General features: G+C 36.1%; 1 protein-coding gene across 1 annotated transcript; it reads left to right on the top strand.

The window, feature by feature from the left end:
* Positions 1-929: 929 nt before the first annotated feature.
* Positions 930-27,133, top strand: tlcd4a (TLC domain containing 4a). Its single transcript, XM_088927094.1, has 7 exons — positions 930-1,552; positions 12,602-12,768; positions 14,974-15,063; positions 15,715-15,773; positions 16,300-16,394; positions 21,346-21,419; positions 22,109-27,133. The coding sequence occupies exons 2-7, from the start codon at positions 12,614-12,616 to the stop codon at positions 22,422-22,424; spliced, it is 789 nt and encodes a 262-aa protein (XP_088783220.1). The 5' UTR covers positions 930-1,552; positions 12,602-12,613; the 3' UTR covers positions 22,425-27,133.
* The last annotated feature ends 55 nt before the right edge of the window (positions 27,134-27,188 follow it).

Here is a 27,188-nt window from a genome sequence, read left to right as displayed (position 1 = left end):
GTGAAAATAGTCTAATAATTTTTCAACTCTATCTTTTACTTTACCGTTATTATTTCTGTCATTCGTAATTGATGTAGTATAAAGTCAGCTAAACTTCAGTTTGTGATATACAGTACAACACATGCTATTCTGCATTAGCTTGTGCATCATTTCCGAAGTAAATGGGTTTTAATGCCTGTCTTGCTGTCAGAGGTTTCCATTGTTTGCTTCATTGTCTTATAGATTTCCATGTTAAAAAGCAATTGTCTACGTCAAATTCCTTTTCTGCATTTTTAGAACATAAAGCAAAAAAAATACAGGAATGAATACAGCAAGCAACAACTCATCAGAAACATCCTGCAAGATTAAAAATCAGCATGCTTGCTGGATCAAACTGGATGAAGGCAGCTGAAAACAAGCATTCATAGAAAACTTATAGGAAGCTTTTTTATGGCTGCACAACAGGAATAAGATACAGATGTATGTTTTAATTATACAGAGAGCTTAATTTGATTTTAAAGTATTATTATACTCAATACTGTGGCCACGAAAAACTTCCACTAGAGTCATGCTTAGTGATACGAAAAGCAGTCTGGGCAGACTTGACGTCTGCAATAATTAGGGAAAAAAAGAATAATAGTTTATTATGAAACTGTATTTTATTCCACTAGACGAGGTCTTATTTTGCTGCTAATATACAATATTAAATAACGTAACATAAGGTGTAAAACACATCACATGAATACTATCTCAATCTTACATATATTTATAAATTGGTTCCTTTGGTAAGAGCACACTACACCTGGTGTACAAGATGTGTAAAAGTCCTATCTGTCCATAAAATTTTATCATATGCTACCGACATCTTAACATTCTTCTAGATGTCCTGCACAAATCTAGAAGCTGTGCAAAACGCAGGATTAACTGCCAAATTGCTCGTTCTTATCAGTAGTTACAGTATGCCGTTTTTTCCATCTTGTTCGTTCAGAAATGAAAGAAGATTATCGTTACTACAAAGTTAGTTTCGCTTTTAAAGAAAGGAAAACTGAATTTGCCGTATAAAGCTACATTACGTACCGTAGGTGCACCAACCTTATTTTATTAGAAATGCTAGTTCGATATATAAGAAATACAAGAAAAGATTTCGAGCGGTGAGAGCTGCCTCGTCAAACAATTGAAAGGTTATTTCGACGAATTAGGTATATAAAAACGTTCATATACCTTTAAGAATTAACTGTAATTTGATATAGTATAGGCAGAAGAAGCGCCTTTCCCTGCAGCCACAAACCAGCATCAGCCAAGAAGCGCATCTCTTAAAAAAAATCCACGTTTTAGACAGTATGTACAGAAATAGAGATTGCAAACGCTCTTAATTAAGCAAAATATAATCAAGAGAATAATCGTAGTAGAAGAGATAATAACAATAAAATGAGATTATGATGACGAACCGTTTTTGTTGATATGGCTGGGATAGATTTTTGCCCATGCTTTTTGAGGTTGTGGAGCTCGACAGTCGATAAGAGAAAAATGCTGAGTGAAAAGACTGTATTTTTTTCCAAATGAAAGGAGAAAGGTAAGTTTGACCTTGGTCAGTTTTTTTCTGCTTTGTTTTTGTTTTAAAAGACCTTGTTTTTTTAAATGATCTAAGTGTATACATCATGCGGCGTTGGTTGGCCTAGCTATACACGGCATTGCACGAGTAGTTTGGTGTACAATATTCTGTTAACACTGAGTCAGACATTATTTTTTTTCTGTTAATCAGTGTCAAATATAAAAAGCAATATCCAGGGCTGTTGTTCATTGTAGCAAACTTAAGCATTTTCTTCCTTAATTGTTTTACTTCATAACTTCGGAATATGCCCAGTTAACGAGTTTAGTGATCTGTGTAAGAAGACCTCGGATGTAAATGTATATACAGTAGGCTTGCATTATTGTATCATATACTTCGCTGCTTTTTTGTCTGAAGGTTTGAAACACGAGTCGGGTATTTCTGGATTAAATTGTTAATATTTGGCTTAATTTAGCATTTGTCACAAGATATGGAACAGCATATCAAAGAAGCGTAGGTTGAACAATTTTAAGCTATGCATTGTCTGATCATTTCAGTCTGGAGGACTGCAGCATTGCTACTGTATCTTCTGGTTATTCCATGGCTGAATTTTTAATGGCAGTGTAAACAAATATTGTGACTGATTATACACATGTCCACAAATAAGTTGTCCAACTAACTTTTAAGATATAATATGATAGGAGCCTTTGCTTCCATAATAATTTACTGCTTTTACTGCTTGTGACAGTGAGGCAGTTTTGTCCCAAGTGAAATGTGACACAGAAGCTTTCTAACATACATCTGCAAGTGCTCCCAAGTCTAACCTTGCAACCCTCTGCATTTCTATCCTGGTTCTTTGGCAGTCAGAAAAATTGATGACTAGAAATTCTGTGATTTGGACTGAAGTAAAATAAGGCAGGTACACTGTTCAGCTTATTTTATTTGTGACCTATGCCTGTTTCAAAATTTTTTTTGAAGATCCATTGATAAAAATGGATAAATATTTGGATAAAACTTCCTCCCATGGTTGATCGCTCCCTCAGCAAGCAACAGTGTTGAGCCTTTGTTTAAATTAACTGTACTGCCCTGCTAGTTTGTTTTGATCTTGAATACCGTACATATGTTTCATAACGTAATGGTTCCCAATATATACTGTACAGTATATTCCATTTCTACTAGGTATTTCAAAGAAGAAATTTGCTACAGCAAATACTTTCTGAAGTTGAATGAAAAGAAAAAAGCCAGTTGGTTGCTAACCTAGATTGCCTAGACATTAACCTATAGATTTTACACAGCTGTTGTCAAAAGTGCTGTTTTGTGTACCTGCAAATAAGTAGTTAATCTTGTTTCAGAAGCAGGAATGACGAGTGACCAAAAATGGAATATTTGTTGAACTATATGATGTGGAACAAGTGAAATACTCTGCAAAATGGAAATATAAAGTATTCTTGGAAATTCTTTTTGTGGCTGTACTTCTTAAACATAGTTCTTGTTTCTTTTTTAGTTTACTGAACAATCCTCAAGGTTGAGACCTGAGGTACAATAATTACTCTTAAAGAGTGCTTTTGGATTTCTTTATTGCCCCAATATTGGTTTAGTTATTGTTTTTCGAAAGCTTTTCTTGATGTTCTTTACAGACCTTCACATACGTTTTTGAGGTGTGAGCACATTCTATTTTTTGTGGTTTTTATCTCGGAATACAAATGTTGCTTGTTCGGTAATTTGCTGCTGTTTTTTTTCCCCCCTGAATTTCCTGTACATCCAGGTAGATGGTTTTTCAGGTTTTGCAGTGCAGCTTCCTGTGTATAAGGATTTGGCAGCTTCCTTTTGTACCCAGTTTGGAAAAAAAAACTGTCAGACTCACACAAACTAAAAGCGATGTGGTTTAGAATTCTTAGGAACTGTGGATTTATATTTACTCCTTCCTTTGATATGTCGAGCAAATGAGACTTTATGCTTTTCTTTCACAGCCCTGCTACAATAATTGGCAACTGCAGTGTATTTTTTGTGGTGTACTTGACAGGTGAAGAGAATTGACTGATCTCTGTTACTGGTATTGCTAGTTCTGAGGAAACTTATATAAATGTAGAATTTCATTTTGCCCTGCACTGGGATTATTTTCATTAGCAAACCAAATATTTGATAAACACAAGATACACTTATTTTGTGGCGAGAGAGCCTGAATTGTCTCAGAGGGAATGACAGCATAAATAGACTTTTAAATGCAACAAGAGTGCTTTTTACCTAAGCATGATCGGGAGTACTAAAACAGGAATCTCGATCACTTCATTATTTTATGCTTTTTTAGTTGTGGGTCTTTAGTTGAGAGGATCTTCAACTAAAAACAAATGAAACCTAAACAAAATTGAGTAGGTTTGTATAGGTGGGCAGAGTTAGATCTGGAGATCTTGTCTTCTGTAAAACTTAACAAGATTGTTCTAAACACAGTATACAGTAAGAGTAAGCTACAGTGTTTTAGCATGCTCTGTGACAAAAACAGAATGAGAACTGTGCTCATACTCTTGAAGGCATGGAAAATTGACACTGTGTGTGAGTTTACATTATATTAAATATAGCAATGTGGTGAAGCAAATTGGGAAAGTATACATGACGAGAGGTCAGTTTGGCTAACCTCGAAAAGGCAATACAGAGAGACCTACCCACATGCAAATATTCCTGTACACATTGAGGTTATCAGTATGCCTGGCAGTGCAAGGCTACAGCATTGATCAGTGAACAGCCAGGGTGGTTGTGTTAAAGACAGGAGTGCATTTCAAGGTGAAGTGCTGTTGAGTTCTTCAGTTAACTAAAGACTAAAAGGAGTGGACATTCATAATATATGAACTTGCTGTGTGAGAACAGTATCATATCATGTTTGTCAGTAAACATGTTAATATGTGAAATATATTTGTACTGAGTAGTGCCATGCTTTAATCATCGTGACTTTTGCTGAATGCTTTCGCAGTTCTTATAACAGCATTCTACGGGGTGGTAATGCTGAAGTAATACTAAAACTCTCAATTGTGATGGAAATGACATGAAGAGTTTCTGTTTCTTGATGTGTTCTATACTGTAAACTGTATATGTAGTGCACACTGTATTGTGGTCCGTGTGCTAGGTTAAGTTACTAAGTATATTTGTGCTTGGGAGGGTATAGTAAATTGTGCTGGATAAGTGGTTTGCCTTTGCTAAATTGACAACAGCCCTGGGCATGAAATGCTTGACCCTAAATATATGTCCTTATGAGAATGTAGGTAAGACTTCCTGCATGGTAAAGGTAAAAATCTCTAAAAGTGCAGAGAAGCATATTGCGGTACTGCAGAACCAGTGGACACTGATGCATGCACTCTGTGTACAGCGACAGCTGCCAAAAAAATGCCGCAACAGCTCCATGCTAGCATATTACTCAGGTGTCATGTAGACTTTTTAAAAGCCCATTTAAAGCTGTGAACCTAAAAAATGTCTTTAGTATCCGTTGAATGAATTAGGCTTTTTTTAGAAAGTAAAAATATTTAAAGTAGTAGAGGGAAAAGTCAAGTGAAAATGTCAATTTCCTTAATCGGAGGAACATCCAACCATTTTCTAACCACGTCATCCAAGTCAGGGTCAGGGGGAGCTGGAGCCTACCCTGGTAAGCAATGGGCACAAGCAATGGATGGGATCCTTGTGTGTTTCAGGGCACACACAGGCAATGACACAAACACAGATACACAGGGGAGGGCACCAGAGCCACCAGAGAAAACCCGAGAGAACGCAGGGAGAACATACAAACTTCACACCGGTTACATCCCAGGTCTGAAATTGAACCCAGGGGCCCTGCACGACAGGAGCGCTAACCACTGCATCACTGTGCCACCCAACAGAGGAGAAGCACAGTTACAATGCTTAGCACTGTATTACAGGGACATTCATTCCTGCTGTCTCCTCTCAATGTGCTGCAAGATTTTTAAAGTCAGTTACTGTACTGCAGTATTTTAAATGATCTTGTTTAGATTTTTCCGTCTCTTAGGCCTGATATTCTAATTAGACATAAAATAGGTCATTGGCCCGCTAAGCCTGTTCAGATGGTACGCATGCAGCTAACAACCTGTATAAGAGCATGTGTAGCTGCAGCATGATGGATGAATTAAAGGACTGACTGGTTGTGGCCAGGCTGTGCTAAAATTGGCACATGGGTCACTTCTCTGCCTCTCAAGCTGCAAGCTGGTAGTTTATACATTAGACCATATGTTTGAGAACTGGATTCACCAAGGCAACATAATTTGTTTGTGTTTGGTTGTAGTTTTTCAAATATTTGTCCAAGCTGCAGTGTTTGAGGTCTGATATGAATGGCCCTTTACCTAAAATTCATAGTGTTAAATCAGGTTTAGCTTCAGATTTTGACATTGTTGATTTCAGCTCAAAACAAAGGTTTAGAACAGTGGTTCTCAAACGTGGTTTTGGTTGCAATTGTGCCCTTAAAGGGAAATAGAGCTCTCAGTTTCTGAGACTGGTTATTAACTCTCTGTAACAAAATAAATTAGTTGATGGTATAGGAAAAAATGGACAAATTTTGAATTGGGCACAAAATCGTGAACTATGAGTTGCCATTTTGTCGCAAACCGCTAGTCTCACCGCAGGCAAGAGCGATTGTTTCCATGAATTGAGACGTGAGGCGGCCCTTCTTGCTCTCTAGTCTGCGTAAGAACTAATATAATGAGATTTTTGTGCAGCAGACATTTCACAGCGGAAATGTTCCAACATGACCTGCATGCAGAGTTAACGAGTAAGTAGTATTTGTTGGCAAAACCATCTCGAAGTCAAGAGCAATATTATAATTAATTATAATTGCTTACACTTATATATTGCTTTTCTGGACACTCCACTCAAAGTGCTTTACAGGTAATGGGGACTCCCCTCCACCACCAATGTGCAGCCTGGATGATGCGACGGCAGCCATAGTGCGCCAGAACGCTCACCACACTTCAGCTGTCGGTGGGGAGGTAAACAGAGTAATGAAGCCAATTCATAGATGGGGATTATTAGGAGGCCATGATTGATAAGGGCCAATGGGAAATTTGGCCAGGACGCCAGGGTAACACCCTTACTCTTTTTGAGAAACGCCCTGGGATTTTTAATGACCACAGAGAGTCAGGACCTCAGTTTTACGTCTCACTTGGAAGGATGTTCCCGTCACTATACTGGGGCATTAGGACCCACATAGACCACAGGGTGAGTGTCCCCTGGTGGCTCCACGAACACCTCTTCCAGTGGCAACCTTAGTTTTTCCCAGGAGGTCTCCCATCCAGGTTCTGACCAGGCTCACACCAGCTTAGCTTCAGTGGGTTGCCAGTTGTGAGTTACAGGTTGATATGGCTGCTGGCACTATATTATGGAAGCTTATTAGTACCACAGAGAAAAAAAAAATGTTTATATGAGACAGTATCTTGTTTATACGAGAAAACTATCTCGTTTGTATGAGAAAATTATTGAGTTTATATGAGAAAAGTATCTCTTTTATATGAGAAAATTATTCAGTTTAAACACAATAGTTAATTTGTGAACAATGTTGCCTACTATCTTAATACTGTATATTGCATTGTACTGTATGTGCAATAATATTGTCCTGTGCATTGACTTTAACAACAGTAGAATATTGTCACACTCCTCTTTTTTGCTTAGCAGAAGGTGCAGCAAAAGATACTTGGTCATTAGAATGAAGCAGAAGCAGATACTAAATAAAAGCTTCTCTGAAAAAAATGGTTTTGAGTCTAGATACTTAAAAGTGAAGAATTTTAAATGAAATAATTTTATGTTAGATTTGTACCTAATAGTAAGACCTTGTGGTAAATACTATATTATTTGGTCACCACAATGAAGATTTGTGCTGCGCTGGAATAAGTCCGGATAAAGTCAACCGCCTTGGACATTTTCAATATCAAAAGTGAAATATGGGCCAGAGGATAGAAGTGAAAACTATGGGGAACTGTAAAGTGTAAAATGAAGGTTGTGGGGGTCTGGAACTAGCAAACCTATATTTAAAATAAAATAAGTATTTAAAACACTTCTGAATCCGGTTTTGTATGTATTTTAAGGATACATGTGCATCACGTACCCTTAACATGAGCATGTTAAGGTGTTCATATAAATGCCAAGGGTATTAAATGAGCTGATCATTCATCCAATGTGCTATCGTTTTAGTAACTAAAAACTGCAATTTGGCAAAAATGTTTTGTGCATCTTAATCTTGTTTGGCCCTGAGCCAGAGATGTATCCTTTTGTTTTTCCTTTCTGGATAACTTACTGTAATTCACAGAGGAAGACTTAGTTTACATGTGGTGACTCATTCCTCCTCATGCAGAAATCCTATATTTTTTATTGTATTGTTAGGAGGTATGTTGTATTTTTAGATTTCAAAAAATTTTTTCACTCAGTATCCCTCACTCCTTAATGGGCCTAACTGTTAACTCAAAATAAATAATTCTAGTTATATAAAAAATTAAAAAATTAATTTGTTCATTCTTGTGTATAATGTCACGTTTTCTCACGAATATTTTTCCATCCATCTATTTTCTAACCTTTATCCAGTACATGGTTGCAGGGGAGCTGGTGCCTATCCTGGCAAGCAACGGACACAAGGCAGGGTACACCCTGGACTGGATGTCAGTACATCACAGGGCAGACACACACAGATGCAGAAAGAAGACAATTAACCTGCTAGTCTTTGGACTGTAGGAACGTTTGCCCCATGTTTGCGTGTGCTTTACCCAGGTTCTATTTTCTTCCACCTTCCATTGACACGCTGGCTTAATTGGCGTCTGTAAATTATCCCTGCATGCGTGTGGGCTCATGTGTTAGGCCGTGTGATGGACTGACATCTTTTCCAGAATATAATTTATGCCCTACTGCTTCTAGGATAGACTCAAATGCTGCAGCTCTTACCAGGAATGTGACTTAAAACTCTGTCACCAGGTCACACAACACTCAGCGAGTATCTGGACACACTCAAACAAGTACAAATCATTCACTTTCCAGACAAAGGTAAATGCTTAATTCAGATACAGTACGGTAAGCATTTTAAATGTACCGTATATACAGGTATTCGTAATGATAATTGTATTTGAAAAACTATATATAAGTTCAGCTATTTTCATGAAATCTTATCTATAATAAGGGCTCTTGGACCTGTTTGTCTGTTATATTTTTTGTTGTATACTTAAACTATGCCTACAGTATATGGTAAAAGATTAGCTCTTACACATCTTATAAGCTATTTGTTATTTAATTTTTGTCCTCTAAGGAGGTGAGCATGAGGAATTTAGGTCATACATTAAATAGAGCTTTTACCTGCATAGCGCAGTGTTGTTCATTTATTTGTTAATTTCATAACTGATTTAAATGTGATGAGTAACAATGACTTCTTAGTCACTTTCGGTTTACAATATATGTATAATGCAGTCCAGACGTATTAGGATAGTGAAGTGAATTTAGCAGCTGTAAAAATATTTGATCTTGGGGAAGAAAAACGTGAGTCGCAAGTCAATTCAGTTTTACCCTCCTGGAGTATATTGACATTATATTATAACTCGGGGTCAATGAGTAGTCAAGGCTGATACATGGACTTTAACTGTATCTATGCAAGATTACAGTTCTTGAATTCAGCTCAAATTTCAAAAGAAAACCTCTTTACAGTGTTTATCATGTCCAATTGGTCAATTTAGTTTTGTTCAGACTGGCTGGTTGCCCAGAAGCCTTTTTGAAGGCTTCCTGATACATTTTAAGATTAGAAAGTACTGTAAGTTGTCATAGAAATCACACTGTTCTCACTGCTGCGGTTCAAAAAGTAAAGGAGACTTCCACAGTCACGGACCAACAGTACTCGGTGAGTTCCAGTCAGACCTTTGTGGAGTGATAACTTAATTTTTTTCTCAATCCTGCGTACATTTATGATATGAAAAAAAATGTTTATTGCAGACATGCCTAAATAGATGGTTTATGCATGGTCTCAAATGATTATAGAAATGAATTATGAAGTGGGAATTTTAAATACATTCATCAAGGGGGCACTGGGTTCGATTTCTGGGTTGCTATCTGAGTTGTGTTTGTATCTTCTGTCAATGCTCATGTGAGTTTCCTTCAGTTGCTCCACTTCCCCCCCCCCACCAAAAAAACCTACATACTGGTAGGTTTCAGTTGGCATCTGTGAAAACTGGCCTTAGTGTGAGTGTGTGTGTTTGTGTCTGTGTGCGGCACCCGTCCAGGTTGTATCCTTCCTTGCGTCCTGTTGCATGCTGGGATAGGCTCCTGCTTCATGATATCATGGACCAAATGTATAATGATGATAAAACTATGCACTGGGCAAAAATGTTGCACAACTACCTTGCATACAGTAAAGCTTTGTCTAAAAGTAATCTAGGACTTATTTTTACCCTGGAACCAGCCTAAAGATTGTTGGGAGGATGTCTTGTGGCTATCTGTATTCTTTTTTCCACCATGACCTTTCTTGTTTTTAATGACTAGGTTGGAAGTACTCAGTAACATGATAGCTGAGTGATTATTAGCTTTCTGTGCTGCTTGGATTTAAAGGGATATACAGTAGCCAACCTTTTTTTTTTTTGCACGACACCACATTGATAGGAAGTGACATAGTTGTAATTACAGAATTGGAGTCTCGCTTGTTAAAAGTATTCACCCTCACAGATGTGAAGCACAGTTTGAATTCAAGAAAAGCACCCTTACTAAATCACATTCTTAGCCAATGATGTTTTTTTCACTGCGATATTCTGTTTTGGACGGTGTGGTGCTGTAGTGGTCAGCGTATAGCTGCCTCGCAGAGCTAGGGCTAGTGTTCAATGTTCAGTGTTCAGAGTTTGTATGTTTTTCCATATTCCTGTGGGTTGGTTGTGGGTACTACGGTTTCCTTCCACAGTCCAAAGACTGGTAGGTTAATTGGGTTCTGGGAAAATTGGCCCTGGTGTGAGTGTTTGCTTGTCTGTGTTTGTATGTGTGTCCTGTTGTGTTCAGGTGTCCTACCTTGTGCCAGTTGCTTTGCTCTGGCTTCCCAGTGACCCTGAATTGGATGAAGGAAATGGATGGATGGATATTCTGTGATGTCAGCAAGGCCTGCTGTAAGGCCCATTGTGGTCAATAACAGAGTATATGAAGAGTGAATTAGGTCTGAAAAATTTAGACGTAGAAGATATTATGGGGTGTTCATTTAATGTATATAATGGAATATCTTTCAGGCACAGAAACATTATTACCTATATACTTTAACATTAAAACAGTGTGAGTGCAATAGTAAAACAGGCCTTTTGAATAAGACTAAACAGTTTTACTGTGACAACAGAAGTATCCAAGTCCCATTACCATGGTGTTAACACCTTTGACTCTAACAACTTCACGGTTGTGAGGCTATTGGATGTTTGTCACTAGCGATGTAATTATTCCTTTCTAGGATCAGATATTGGTGTGAGATTAAATCAGCCAAATGTTTGATGCAAGTGTATCAGAATTTAAACTGTGTCAACTATTCCTTCATTGGTCTGTCAGCCTAGCTGTTTGTATCAGGCATTTCCTACCCCAAAACAGGAATTGAAAAGGATTGTTATGTATTATATTACAATACTGTATATTAATAACCTATTAATATACCTATTGCTTGCCAGGATAGCCTCCAGTTCCCTCACGACCCTGAATTAGGGCTGCGCGATAATTTGATAACGATAATTATCGCGATATAATTTTCCTCGATATAATTTTAACAAAAGTTCGATAAATGTTCGATATATATGTTTATGCTTTGCGCATGGTATGCGCATGCGTGTTGCAGACTGGGCAGCTAACGTGGGGCTGTTTACCCACACGGTGGTGGCTGACAGGATTGTAGTTAGAGCGGAGGAATGAGCGACACTAAGCAAATGTAGTGCTGCCAACGACTAGCTCGAAGGACGATGACATCGTCGACAGAAAAGGTCATTCGACTTCAGTAATTTGGAGATATTTTGGCTTTTTATGATCAGACATAAAACAGAGCAGTGTGCACTGCAAACTGTGCCGCAGATCCGTGCCAGCAAAGACAGGCAACACCACGAACCTATTTCACCATTTAAAACAACGTCACCCGTTGGAACACGCAGAAAGTAAAAAATTACAGTCACAAACTACTGTTGTTAGTGGAAGGGGACCATCTATATGCACCAGGCCAGTATTCAGTGCGACTACACAGCAGCAAACCATAGTACCATCATTTTCGAGCACCATGCCTTACGACAAAAAAACGAAAAGACATGAAGACATCACAAATGCAGTTGCATATTGCATTGCAAAAGACATGCTTCCCATTAGCACTGTCGAAAATGAGGGATTCAAGAAGCTTATCAGAGTCCTTGACCCCAGATACGAGCTACCTGGTCGGAAACATTTTGCACTGACTGCACTTCCTCGGCTGTATGCAGAGTGTAGGGAGATGGTAGAGCGGCAGCTGCAAACGGTGCCATTCTTCGCCACTACTTCTGATATGATCCTTTAAAGCACTTTAAACTTTGCAGTCTGTCTGAGCCATCTTCTATGTGTGTTTTATCACACTGCAGTATTTAATTTTTCTATTAAGATTTATTTTGTAAATTTTACTCATGCATATTTTGACATAAAAAAGACTTGAATACTCCCTACCTCAGATTTGTTTAATGTTTCTGCTGTTTGGCAAGTGTTTGTTGTGTTCTTAAAATAAAGAGTTGTTTAATTTACCCAATTAACTGTCTGGTTTCTTCAACCTTCACTCAGGAGAAAAAATCTGCCTTTAAACTTGAAAGAAATAATGATTTGACATTTATCGTGATAATTATCGATATCGACTGATATGAACATTTTTATCATGATAATGTTTTTGGCCATATCGCCCAGCCCTACCCTGAATTCAAGAAGCATTTAGCAAATGGATGAATATTTTAATATGTAGCGTACCCAGGGTAATACCCTGTAAATTAGTAATGACACAATGGTATACTTTTAATATTTCTGAAGAATCTGTTGCAAACAAGAAACAAATGTTTGAAGCAACAAACTGTTCTCTTCTTTTTTCTCTTCTTGTAGGGAGGGGCTGTTATGGATCCCTTCAATCAGCTGATTCTTGCCATTTCAGTGGCCAGTTTCATCACCTTTCAGCTGTTGTTTCACTATGTCAGCTCCTGGGTGTCCATTCGCATCAGCTCTGGATTTCAAAAGCTGAATGAAAAGCAGAAGATTGAATGGAACTCCAGGTATGATGTGAATACATTTCTCCTCCTTTACGCATGATAGTGAATTTCTGTTTTGACACTATATCAATCCACTGAAAGTTTCTACAAATTAACAATTAATAGCACCGATAATCAAAATTAATTATAGCATTCACAGTTGAGTTTTTTTTCCTGTGGCGTTAATATACTGTATGTACACATATATTCTGAATCCTTGCCAGTATATCAATTTATCAAATGTGAATTTTTAATTTGGGCTGGTGCAATGCCTATTGTGTCTATTTACAGTATATTGATTGTTAAGAACTAATTCAGTATTAATTATGTATGTCTGTATTTATGTAAATCATCCCCAAAGGTCTGATATCTTTATATTATAGCTGTCGTAACATTGTAAGGTTTGTTTGGTAGGCTGCCCGGAACAAAAATTGCATAGTATGCTAATTTGACTTATGTCGGGTCATCTGCAGTCGTGATAAATGCTTTTACCATTTTTTTAGCTTTACCCATGTCTACAGAAAGCAAACCGCATGCTGTAAATTTAAGCAGTGTTTTAAATGCTGTCAGCATGGTAAGTATTAGCACCAGTTTAGTAGTGTTACCATCGAACCTGAACTAGAGTAGTATTGTATGTATTTTTTTTTCTTTAATTCTATATTCCTTTTCAACCAGTGCCACTAAAAATGTAAAAAAAAACAGGTAGCAAAGACCCCCACCATACAGTTTTAGAAGACTCCCAGATGTAGAATTCTAGCATTAGTTACTGTAACTAGTGGATTAGCAATTGCTGCAGTACTTTAGACAGTAGCGTTATGAGCACAATAGTGTTGAGTTTGTACCTTCATTGCAATATTTTAAAAAATAACTAAATCCATGTCCTTGATTTGCTTTTTATTTTTACAAGTAGCAAACACTTCTGACGGAACAGAGAAAGAAATCTGTAAAAGTATAAAATTGTACTGAATATTATGCAGTGACAATCATATATTTGTGTTATAAGTTTACATAAGCTTTAAGTAGTGAAGATGGACTGTTTTTGTCATAATGGAAAGCAAAATTATTTGTGTTGTTGCCAGTTTTGTAAGAGGCTCAAACATTTAAGCCAATGATGACAAAAGAAAACTAGAGGTTAGTTAATGCAAAATATCCCCACAACCCTTTTGGTTATAGCTACAGTATGGATGATTAACAGCTAAAATAAAAATCAATTTAATGGACAAAACCTAGACAGACCTTGAGAGATTTTGAAAAACTGAACCTGTGTTGGGGTTGTCTATTAATAAAATGGAATTGTCATTGCATGCACTGATACTGCATTTGTGAATGGAGAGTGCATGAACGAGTATCTCTTTGTCATATTTCATTGTGCTTTATAGGCTTTCCTTCATATTTCTCAGTTTTGCAAAAAATAGTTTCTGCGTCCTTATAGCTTCAGTTTAAATGTGATTGCTGCCAGGATTTGGGACTATGAAATATATAATTGTGAACTGCATACATTTGCATAACAATTCTGTACTGAAGGTAATAATTTTATACTGAAATAACCAGTACAGCTTTTGAGCAGTGATTCCATTCTGAAGTAATACCTGATTCCCAGGTTCTGTGTACTTTAAATACCAATGCACCACAGTGTTCTCAAATACTCTCATCACTTACCCACTTGTCTTTGGGCTAAATTAAAGCTTTGGTCTGCAGTGCTGGCATTTTTTCCTCCTGATATTCTACTGAAGTGCACGATAGAGTGTGTTTTGATGACTGCTTCCCACACACAGAGATTAGGTTGATAAATGATAAATGGAGCACAAAGAATTCAGATTGACAGGTGATGGTGGTGACAAGGCTGTATTTAGTTGTCTCCTGTGGGGTGTTTAACAAGCATACTCATGAGTATTTAAACTCTTCCTGCAGCTTATCAGTCATGTCTAGGGAGTCATGCAGAGATAAGTGTTGAGTCATTAAGACAGCAGTATTGATTGTAGATAAGATTTAGACAGAAGAAGAAATGTTTTGAGCCACTTTGATTCTATTATTAGTAATACATTGAATTTCTGTGAATTAATTCCTGCTTACTAGCAACTGACTTACTGACCATTTAAAATCCTGTTAACCTCTTTGAACCTGACAGATTTTTTTTTTGTTCACCTTTGAGTTGCAATACCAGGTATTAGCCCATTGATATTATATTGCACGTACTCTTTCTTTTTTCCCCTTTTCTCCTTATATTAGGACAGTATCGACGCTACACGCACTCATGGTTGGGATCTTCTGTGTCTATATACTATTCTTTGATGATGCTGTCAATGAAGATCCTGTCTGGTATGAAATATTCTTTTTTATTCTTTGTTAACTGCAAATATTCCTTGTTAAATGGATTCCATCCGTTGTCCAACCCAACAATTGTCTTTATTTGCATGCACAGAAATGGAAAAGTCAGGTTATGCAAGATAGTTTCTAACAACCATGTCCCTTATACTAGTTTAAGGAGTAATAAAGAGGCTTGGGTGTGTGGGTATGTGTCATGCAGAAACCTAAGGATGTCCCAGTCATCTCAATCCACCCAGTCTTATCGGTACTCAGCCTTTCTTCTATGCAAGCTGAACTTTTGCCACTGTTACAAAATGGCTTAGCCTAGATTTCAGCTATTGAACAGGGGAGATAGAATCCCATCCTTCTTTTTCGCGCATCCTTTATAAAAAATATAGGTCTCTCAGAGCCTGTAATGGAAATACACATTTTCTTGTGATACAAAAAGTAATGTAGTGGCTTTTGTGTTTAGAGCGCAGTTAATTCATGAAAGATGTATTAAATATATTGTAATTTATTTATTAGTATAATGGAAAGTGAGGTGAAATTCTGCTAATGGCAATTCAGAATATTCTGTTTCAGACATAGAAGTAGATTTGAAGTGTGATTTGATGTGTTTTGTCTAGCAGAATAGTCCTTACTTTTATCCTTTTTTAACAACAGGGGAGATCCTACACTGGTGAAACTAAACGTTGGCATAACCACTGGCTACCTCATATCAGGTTAGTGTTCACATCTACATTAATATGCATTCCCACCTGCTAGCCACTGTGTCTGTCTCACCGGGCCTATTCAAGGGCAAAGCTGGAATCAGCTCATTACAGTGTTTCAGCCTAAGCAGATGCCGGATTATGTAAACAGAAATATCACTGACAGGATGTAAAACTTGTATATTGGTTTTTGTTCCAGCAGTTTGAGGATGGAAAAGATTAAAGTTAAAAAAAAAATCTATCACAAAGAATTTCTTAATGGCTTATTTACCAAGGCCTGCTTCTCCTCTTTCGGTATTACATGTTTCCCATTGTTTCAAATGAAATATTTTAAACAAATAGGAATTTTAAAACTTTATGTGTATTTTTTCCATGATATTGTACAGATTTAATAGTACTGAACACAAGGGAGTACACAACCACATTATAAATATTTGATTGGTTTGTTTTATATTCCTACCAAATCATACAGATGAGGAGCAGGAGGTTGCCTAAATAATAGAAATGTCTTCTCACACTTTTCTTGTTTCTTTTCCAGATTTGCTGCTCATATTTTACTATTGGAAGGCTATAGGGGACAAGTTTTTTGTAGTTCATCACATGGCAGCGTTGTATGCTTACTACTATGTACTGGTGAGTTCCCTATTGTCCAATAGCAGAACGAGCAGGCAAGATGGGAAAAAGACAACCAAGAGTGAACAGCTATATAGCCTAGAAAGTGTCAAGCCAGTAGACAGGAACCCATGTGCCTGAATTGACTGAAATGGTATCTTCTGTAAAAGGAAAAATAACATAAATGTTTTCTTGCTCTATATGCATACTGCATTGTTAGTGTAAGTGTGTAAAGGAGTGCATGTACAGTATATAGATGTGATCTGGTAACTGGAACTGCCAGTTGTATCTTCATTTCTTGGTTTACTCTCTGCTCCTATTGACGGCATGTGTCACTATATTGATTTAATATTTTAACGATCTGAATGATGCTCATGCAAAAGTAGTGATGGCAAAGGGGAAGTCCATGTATGCCAGGATTTTGTCCAATACCTAGGATGATTTTAAAGAAGTTACAAAAGTTATAAGGGGTTCCAATAATTAATTTAAGCAATTTCAAAAGGATATTAGTATTTAAAATATCTGGCTGAGGAACATTTAGCTTGTTTATGTAGTATGTTGTAGAATACTTCAGAAATATTCTATTGTAATTGTTCAAATAAAAAATGTACATCAATTTAAATTTGTATATTTTAATTATAGTTTTATTATTTCTTAATTGGAGATGAATATGTACTCTTTTACTGAGTTGGATTCAGAAGAACATATTGAAATCTGTTCTCATGTCTAGATACTCTTTTGACAAAAAAATAAAATTTAAAGTCTTGATTTCAATTATTTGAACCCTTGTTTTAGACTGGATAGAAAGCACTATAATCCTCTTTAAACTTGTGCATCCTTCTGTAGAAGCTACTACAGTTAACTTAGTGTGAATCAAGCTGCTGTTCACTCTTGGTTCTTACAGTCTGTAACCCTCGAGGTCGCCAAGTTCTGTAACAATGATGGTATTTTTTGCATGGAATGCTTAATAACTACGATATGAAAGGTTACTCAGTGGGATGAAAGCCCTTCTTGCTCCTATTTCACTGAACCTACAACAAAAGCCTGTGCATGCCTTTATACTGGGGTTCCCAGGGTTTTGTGGAATGCTTGTTTGCATGCTTATACTTTGTGCCAGAGCTGAATTTTACTCCCTTTTTATAAGGGTTTGGTCACTTGATGTTATACTACCTAGTTTTCCCTTGATAATAATTGATGTTACACTTATTTATAGGAATAAAATCACCTGCTGTTTATCAGAGCTGCTGTGGTTTTAATTCTCCATCTAGTGCATTGTCCATTTTTTTGTTGCCTTGTATCATGTTAACAAATCTTACAAAAAAACAAATGGCATCAAAGGACGTCTAATGCATTGTAATGTGTCTAATTTTTTTAAAGATCACAAAGATCTTTAAATACCGATTAGAGAGCCCATTTACCCCAAAATCGAAACAATTGAAAGTAAATTAGGCAACTGTTAAAAGATGTTCAGCTCTTTGGCACAAGTTGTATGTTTTTTAACAACTTGCTTTAAAAATTGTCTTTTTGTAAAAGCAGCTGGTGTGATAAATGCTGCAAAATGCAAAAAAAAAACCCAACTGTTTACTGCTTTAACATTTTAATCCACAGTAAAATCTGCAATATTTCTTCTAATCTTTCATTTCACTTTGCGTAAACATGTTGACATTCATTTAAATTCTGACATGCTAAGCAGAAATCATGAAAGCTGAGACCCTAGGAGTTAGACCATACTGTCACTGGACTCTTTCAGTGCTGTCAAATTGAGGCATTAACATGGGGTGACAGAAACTATAGAACAGAGGGCAATCTGTTAACGTCAGTTGCAAACTACTTAGGTTGTGCTCTAGGTGTTGTAAAATGTTCAGCATTGAATAGGAAGCCACATTGCTTTTCCTTAAAAATAAAGCCTTTTCAATAATTATTAGAGTGGATTCAGTGCATGTGGTAAATTCACAGATGAAAGGTTTGGTAATCGCCACCTGCAGCAATCCCTTAAACTTTTTAAAATTATGTATAATAAATATTTTTTTTAAATTAAACTATGCTTATGTTTCTGATTATTTTCAAAAAGCCATATCTTAGCTATCCACTAAAGTAATAGTTTCAAATCTGTCTTATCTTGACTAAAGTAGCATTTAATTACCCTGATAATATTGTAAGATTGCATTAAAAAAGTTTGGTTTATAACATTTTAACATTTGACTACTTAACTTGGCATTTTGTAAAATGCATGCAAATGCTGAAAGTGTAAGGTGTATTTATTTATCTTGTAATTTTCATAACATTGATATTTTAATTCAGGACAGATTGCCACCAAAAGAAATTTTAGCGCCCTCTATCCTGAGACCATCTTACTTTTCCTACAACAGAAACCAATGTCCAAAAATGTTTTTTTTTCTTCAATTAATGTTATGAACATATCTTTTTTTAATTAAAAAAAACATTCACAAAATTATTTAAGCATTAATAGTCAGAAGACTATATCCCCCCCCCCCCCTTCCCAGGAAGTGTGTTAATTGTTCGTGATTCATAACTGTCCTGAAGCAAAACCTTGGCTGTTATTACAATAATTGTCAGGGTCCTTGAAATCGTAAGGATATTCTTAAGTTCTTTCTTTGGTAACCAGAGGAAAGCAATGAATTGTCCTGACAAATGTTGTTCATTTGATATACCGTGTAATTTAGGGTGCATGTCAAACCTCTTTAGTGTTGGTGTTGCTGCTTTTTTGCTGCCACTTGTAGTCGCACTTTCTCTCTATTGATTAGCTTTTTCTGTCCTCACCTAACATGTCTGATCAATTAACTCAGTCCCACGTCTCTTAACAACAAATTGTACATGCAAAAACTACCCCAAAAAAAAACGGTTGACATTTAAATAAGCACGCAATAATCGACCTAGATGAAACCCATTCCTGTCTTGTCTGCAGTTAGTGCTGTTGCTGTACGCTGATCAGGTACATTGCCCAGTAACAGTATGGACTTACCAGTATGTAGAGGTACTAGCATGCAATGCTAGAAGATTTGTTTCTGCCTTAAAAATAATTTTTTTTGCTTCCAAAGTTCAGTAAGTATGCTGTAACATTTCCATTGCAGGGGCTTCTAGGTAAGTGTGTGCTGTTATTTAATGCTGAATTAACTTGAACATGCATTAAATTGTATATGTTTTGGCAACGTCTGCTTTGTGAGTTACAGTAACATATGAAATGGTCAACTACAATGTTGTATTTCACTCACCTTCCACCAAATATGCATAGTTATGTTTGTACATTAGCTTTATTTTCGTCTTAAGAAAGGTATCTTGCAAGCTTTCTTTCTAAAAGGCTTTCAGATTTGTAGAGAACTTGGAATGGTCATAAAGCTGTGGCCTGGATTAAGTCAGAATTCTGCAAATCTACAAATTACAAAGTGCTGACTTGATTGGACATGATACCAGATTTACATGGGCTGGGAAGCAAACAAAATTGCCATCAAAGCACCTGACTTGTAATTTGCAGATAGCAGGTGAGTGGATGTTTTCATAAATTGGAATCTAAATCTCAGTCAGTGGTGTTCAGGTCATAAAATAAATGATCAACTACAGTAAGAGCAGTGACAGAGATACTCATGTGGCATAGCTAAAGACTGATCCCTTTCCCTAGAGCTGAATGTTTAATTTCACCGTTGTACAATCACAATTTCAGCTAAGCACATTAATTGAGACACTCATTTGCTTTCTTTCTCTTAAGAATGCAGGTAATCCAAGCAGTGAGTCTTTTGAATTTTTTTCATCTCAAAGAAGTATGATTTTAGTGTTAGGGTGTGTTCTATACCAGGCATGCTCAATGCCTCAGCAAGTACCTAAATTAAGTAACAAGTAGTATTCGATTCCAAAGTAGTTGAATACAAGTTCTGCCTGTTACTGTGTCTCCATAAGAGAAATAAAATAAAGCATGTAATAAAAATATTATTTGAGGCCTTGAGACGCTATACATAATCTAACATTATACCTCAGCCCTGATGGACTGAGTCACGTGGATTTATTGACACATCCACTAGCTGCTGAGTACAAATATTTTGTTTGGTAAAAGGAAGTGGCCTCTTGCAGACAAAAACTTTTTATCCACTTTTGAATTTTTTTAACCTGGCAGGCAGGCTAAAGATTTGATTTAGTCCAGGCAAACCAAAAATATGATGGATACATTTCCCTTGTGTCATTTCAGTGCACAAAACCCAAGGTTTTTTTATTCTTTCAGATTCACAGCTCTGTGGTCATCTTTTTCATTTAATGAGAATCCAAATTAAAACCCATTAATTTTCCAAATGCAGTGGTACATAAATGTTACATTAACATCGTGCATAATATTGTCCATTTTTGGGGCTTATTGTCTAATAGAAAGCAGGTGACTCATAGAATATAAGCAAACTGTGTGTTTTTTGATAATTAACTGTTATAGCCTTGTGCTTTGTAAGCACAATCAATAGCTAATGCAAACATTTCCAATGGTTGTGCAACTGAAGTCACTTACTCAGGCAGCAGTTGTCCAGTCCAGCAGTGCTGAATGGCCTGATTCAGTCCATAATTCACCTTTTTAATCCTCTTGAGAAACTAAGGAGAGTAGGATACCGGCTATTATATTAGATATTATAGCTGTTCTTCTCTTGCTGTAATGGATATTAATGTTGAAATTGACATCTGTTTAAAAAAATACATCCTACAAGGAATAATAATTGAAAGTTGGTACCAAAGCAGCATCGGCTTCTTCTGCTATAATAGTTGCTTGCATTGCATGTGTTCTAAAACTCTGAACCTTTAAACCGTCTTTTTTGGTTTTTTTGCCAGCATTTTATACCATAGTCATCAGTGAATGCGGTATTGCACAGTCATCTTCTGGACGTAATATATTTTAAGCCTACCTGAGAATGGTGGGTCGATACAGATTGTAAAGCTGTTTGTGCAATTTCTAGTTCATTATCTCTTTTTTACCTTCTTTTAGGGCCAAGGATTGTTGCCTTATTTTGCTAACTTCCGTCTGCTTGCAGAGTTTTCCACTCCCTGTGTAAATCAGCGGTACGTACCGGGAGGGAATTTTCTTGAGTTTCAGGTAGAATACCATCCAAGACGCGTACCTGTGAGTCTTTCATACAATCGGGGAAACTTTCAGAAAACCAGCGAGGGTTTGCAAAAAGCTAAACATGTTTTAGATTCCGTCCTTTAAACAGCCCACGCTCCCAAGTATTGACGTTTTCTTATTAAAACTTTTAAAATGGTCACAGGGAGTGTTCTTTTCTTTAAAACTATTATAGTTCATCAGACATCTTTTATTAATTCTACAAAAAATGTATGTGCATTTATATATTCGGAGAAAAATATGTAGGATGACTTGAGTCATTAGTGTTCTTTGTGCGGTTATTGTTTAGTTATGTAGGAGGACAATCCGTAGTTTTTAAGGCTTTCAAATTCTATGTGTGTGATAAGAAATATATACTGGTACTATATATATGGCAGTGCAGCTTGTACTAACTACTGGACTACTCCATCACAACTGACTGAAGGCATTTTCAGTAACAGGGCCATACACTTGCATCCCTTGTGAAAACCTTTGACCATCCAGATTGGTTCACTACACCCATTATAAATGTGTGTCTTGATTAAATTTTTGTTCTGGCTTTATGTTTGAAAATAGAACAAAAATAGATATCTTAGTGTTCTTGGTGTATAGGCATGATTTTTATTATTATTGTTACTGTGTTTTTCAGCTGGTTCTTTGAAATATTAGGTTATCCCAAATCTTCCAGACCCAACATAGCCAATGGAATCATGATGGCAGTAATATTTTTTCTGGTGAGGATTGCTGTCATGCCAGTCTACTATGGAAGAATGTACTCCATCTATGGAACAGAAGCCTTCTACAGGCTGTCATTTGGAGGACGAAGTGCTTGGATTTGCTCCAGCATCTGTCTCGATGTTATGAATGTGATGTGGATGCACAAGATTGCTCGTGGATGTTATAAGGTTCTACGTTCCAGTAGGAAGCTCAAGGTGGAAATACAGGAAAATGGAAAAATTGACTAACCTAAAAGAAGCAATGTGATTGTGAACAGCAAGCACATCTTTAGACTTATGGAAGAACAACACTTCTCTGTGCTGGACAACAGGGGCTTGTCCTTTTCTGCAAACTCAACTTTCGGATTACTGATTGTGAATATCAGGTCAACTTAGTTGTTTCCTAGAAGTTACATAATTCACTATGGCGAGAAAAAAAACTTTCCTTGATGCTCCATGCATCCTTAAAAATTTTTGGATACAAGGGAAATAGCAGAGATTTACTGGTAGCAATACGTTATCTGTCACAGTTTAATTTTAGGATGGAAAAGATTTATTATATTTCATCAAACTGAGGGAGGCCTCAAGTTTTGACTAGGGATAAATGACAACATTGTACACAAGATGCAAAAAATGTTATATTCAGACCGTTTATTTAAAAAAGGGGAGGACAGTGATACTTTTCATCAAGAGCTCATTCTGAAAGGTGTGTCACGGGCAAACCTGAGCTTCAGCCAAATACATAAAAAGTAGTATCCCATGTCTTTTGAGGGTTGTTTTATTCTGCACTGAACTTTAAATAGGATGAACACTGGACAGTGAAGATGTGATGGAATCTATGAAACTTAAATGTTTCTACAGCCGTTTATACAAACAAGTTATGCTCAATGTGTAGAATACAGCCTATCCAGTGCACTTCAAGAAGCAACATTGTTTTCCGTGCATCACTAAAAGACAATGCCAGACAACACAATCAATTTGTGTAGTGCAATAAGATACGATACACAAAGGACATGTCTTTGGTAATACATTGCTCTAGAGACACTGTGACCAAGAGCATGAATTGTATAAGGGAAAAAAATTAAATGCTCTGACTTGCAGATGCACTATGCCAGGTATGTTTTAGAGAAAATAATGTTTATCAGAATTTGTGGTCCAGAAACACCGATTCATTATTTTTCCAGATCTGAATTTTAAGTTATATATGGTATTTATTGTTGTTTCTTTTGTTTATTGTACCATAAAAGAGGATACAAGTGCACTTATGCCTGGCACACAGCTGCTTTAGAAGTTACAGACCATAATCCGATAAATGCCGAGAAGACTGTATAACATTTGCTTGCATTTGCATCCTAGATATTTAAATATATGCATTCAGAAAGACATTAGCTGGCTGTTGGAATGTTTGAAAAATAAGAGCACTTAGTGGGGATGAAACAGCTACTAATGGAATATTCATTGATTTGATTTTAATAAATGGGTAAACCCCAAAAAGTTGTGTACATAGACCATCAGCGCTGATAAGGTGAATGCCGAAAGCGGTGTTTTAACTATGCTTCGTTCATAATATTAACAGTTTCCATACTTGTACAGACAGAGGCATGCTGCAATTTACTTTTCGTTTGCATATTAAATGGATCAAATTTTACTGCGATTTCAAAACACTTATTTAAAGCATTGTTAAATACCATCATCCCCATGATGTGTTTTCTAAAAAAATTGAAGATTGAGAAGACAAAAATGAAAGTAACAATTTTAAAATGATTTTAAAAAATTTGCTGATGTTCCCTGCCAGTCAAAACAAATGCACGCACAGGACTTTGGACAAAGTACTGTATGCAGGGTCCTTTGTATCAGATACCTCATATATAATAAATCTTATAAATCTTGACTTGCAAAGTATGCTGAATTGGTATGTCTGTGCTTATATACAAGAAATATTTAGTCATATGCAAGGTATGACTTTGAAGTGGTGTTTTGTGATGTACATACAGTAGATTTAACCACAAGGCAAGAGCTCACAATTTTTAATACAAGTCCTGTTTTGCCTTTACTGTTTTGCTGTTAAAATTACATTTATTGTTCACAAAGTCAAAATATGGCAGTCATTTTTTTATTGTGTTTGTAAATCTTTGATGCAGGATGGTGGGTTCCACATGGTTTTAAACATTTAGGCTGGTACATGTTAAGCTTACTCTTAAAGCCAGCAGTTGGTTGCGGTGTCTATTAAAATCTTCATCAAAAGATTTTTCTCACACAATTTCAGAACACTTTGTACTCATTATGTTTCCAATGGGCACAAAAGATGCAACACAAAGGAAATGGGATATTTGAGCCCATGAGCTGCAAACAGCATTAAACAATTCTGTAAAAATAATTTGTCACTTGCCTTTGTTTTTTTTTCTGGAATCAATATTTTTCTCACACATTACTGTCCTCTGTTTTTACCTTATTATGTTTATTCCAAACAAAAATACCGAAAGAGGATTTCGTAAATCTCGTTTCTGCCTCACAAATGGAAAGCAACACGTTTTATTGTGGGGTAAAAAGCATTCCAGCACTGCTGCTATACCAATCTAGTGTTGTAGAGTGTACCTTCAATTAATGACAATAGTGCATTGATTTGTCTTTTAGGGAATGGTTTTTATTGGTGGCTTCCTTTGCTGTTTATGCACGATTGCTCCTTAGAATGACAGTTCTAATTTGAACGTTCTTCCATCTATTCAGTATACCCGTAAATTTTCATGTTTGTGCCAGTCAGTCAGATCCACATCTACAATATCTACTATCATAACACGTAAGATTTTTTTTTTCCAAAGACAGTCTTTTAGGATGACTTTTTCTTAAAGTTTTAAGGATTTTAAAGTTCATGGTTCATGTTTAAGGAGAAAAGGGAAAAGATGGGTGAAATTTCAATGGGTTGGTGGTTGTTACGGTGTTTTATTGATACCTGGGGATCAGGGGATGACACTGTGGACCTTTTAGGACAGAGTGTGATTGATTAAAAACATGTTTTGTTTGTATGTTTACTATGTTAACATTTGTTGTCAAAGAACAGCACATGCCTCATTTTGATTACTATTTTGGTAGAGAAACGAAAGAACAAAGTGCAGTATGACTTTGTGTGCAATAGCCAGAGTTCTAAAAATGCACACACCTTTGTTTACCCCTTTGTCATAGTCTTGCTTAAGCCATATATTTTACATTATATTACATCTCCATTCTGAGCAGAGATGTACATGCTGCTTTAACTGCAAGGACCATTGACCATAAAGCCATTCAAATACAGAGAATCATCCTCAGTAATGATACTACAGATTATTGCTCTGTAGTATAATTTTGGAAGATACATTGAAAGAAAGCCTCAGGCTTTTATTTCCAGCTTTATTGCTTTGCACAAAATATAGCATAATTAATTATTTGGGTGGGACAAGATAGCTAGTTCTTTACATTTTAATTACATAAAATTTGGAACACAAACATGTAAATAAGCCAATACTTTTTCAATTAATTATGGTCTTTTGGTGGAATGAAAACTTGTTCCAAGGGGTGTAGAAACATTAGGTGAGAATGCCAAATTATTTTTTTAAAGAGGATGGTACAATGCTTGATTTGGGGCTGGTGTTCAACTGTAAAACCTGAGGAGATCAGTATGGTACAGAAATATTTTGAAATAGCCATATATATTTTTTGTTGTTCCCAATGAATGTATTCATGGTGTCAAAAACTTTGGATATGTACGTCATGCTTACCTGTTGTCATTTTTTATCTATTAATTTCCTTTGTGATCATTTTTAGTCTTACTTTTCAGGTTTTAATTCAAGAGATTTAAATGAATTACACGTTATTTTGTCTTAAAACTGAAAATAGATATTTTACCTTCACAGTTGAAAGCTGTAGTTGTACAACTATAAGCAAAGGTGTTTTTATTGAGTTGTAGTGATGAAGGTTACCGTTTTGAGAAACATTCATTTATGTATGAAAGTACGTTGAAAATCAAGATTCAGTCTCCTTGCCACAATTTTTCTAAGTTATGAAATTTTAAAAGCCTGTGTTTTTGTAAATTTGAAAGAATTTTTTTTCCCCACAGTGTCTGGATCGATTGATTGCCCTAGATTGAAATTGTGTTTTGAAGTCAAAATTAAACATTTTCTGCACAAATTGCACATCGTAAAACAATACTGGCCTTATCAATGTGAACGATATATTTGAATGCTTCACATCACTAAATTTGGTTTCACCAAAATTACCAACCTGCAGTGTCTTGTAAAAGGCATTATGTGAAAATTGGTTTCACTACAGTGAATGGGTAAATAAGTGATTCTGCGGAAGAAATAACTGAAAAGGTGTAACCATATTCAAATGGTTACAATATCATCCAGCACATTATTGCACATATAGGAAGAAAACCAATGTTTGCTTTTTAAGTTGAGTTCAAGGAAAATGCACCTTGTGCACAAAAATTCCAAACTTGGATTCTGTGATGCTGTCATGAAACATGGAGATGATCTCATAGAGAAGGAAAACAAAAGAATAATCAAGTGTGCATGGTTTTTAGCTGTGTTGTTAATACACTTATCCATTTATTCACTGTAGATTGGACTGGAGTACCCCTTTCCTGAAATCATATTTTTCTTGGGAACGTGGCATCATTCATTACTATTAAAGATATGTGTTTCTCAAATGACCTTATTGAATGATGACATTGTAAGAAGTTGCTGTGTTTTCCAGTCTAATATATACAATAATTAATCATGTTTATTATTGTGCATCCAAAGCTACTTGAAATGTTAGCTTTATTCATTTTTCCCAATAAGCCATGCATGAAAAGGATAAATATTTTTGTTCACTCATCATACTAAATTTTTTCCTCTTATCTGTACACTTCAAAATGTAAGTCTTTATCTTGCCTGCATAAAGCAATACATTCATTCGAAATAAATATGAATTAAAATACAGTGCTTCTTTGTGTTAATTTCCTTGTGGATGATCTTGTTTATATTGATGTACATC

Source organism: Atractosteus spatula, chromosome 11 (assembly GCF_055471065.1).
Source record: "Atractosteus spatula isolate fAtrSpa1 chromosome 11, fAtrSpa1.hap1, whole genome shotgun sequence".
NCBI classification, from domain to species: Eukaryota; Metazoa; Chordata; class Actinopteri; order Semionotiformes; family Lepisosteidae; genus Atractosteus; species Atractosteus spatula.
This window is presented reverse-complemented; position numbering and strand designations above follow the sequence as displayed.

Coding starts and splice junctions, on each gene's coding strand:
- tlcd4a (XM_088927094.1), top strand. CDS start 12,614: ATGGATCCCTTCAATCAGCTGATTCTTGCCATTTCAGTGGCCAGTTTC. Junction 15,774..16,299: donor CACTGGCTACCTCATATCAG/GTTAGTGTTCAC, acceptor TTTCTTTTCCAG/ATTTGCTGCTCATATTTTAC. Junction 16,395..21,345: donor ATGCTTACTACTATGTACTG/GTGAGTTCCCTA, acceptor ACCTTCTTTTAG/GGCCAAGGATTGTTGCCTTA.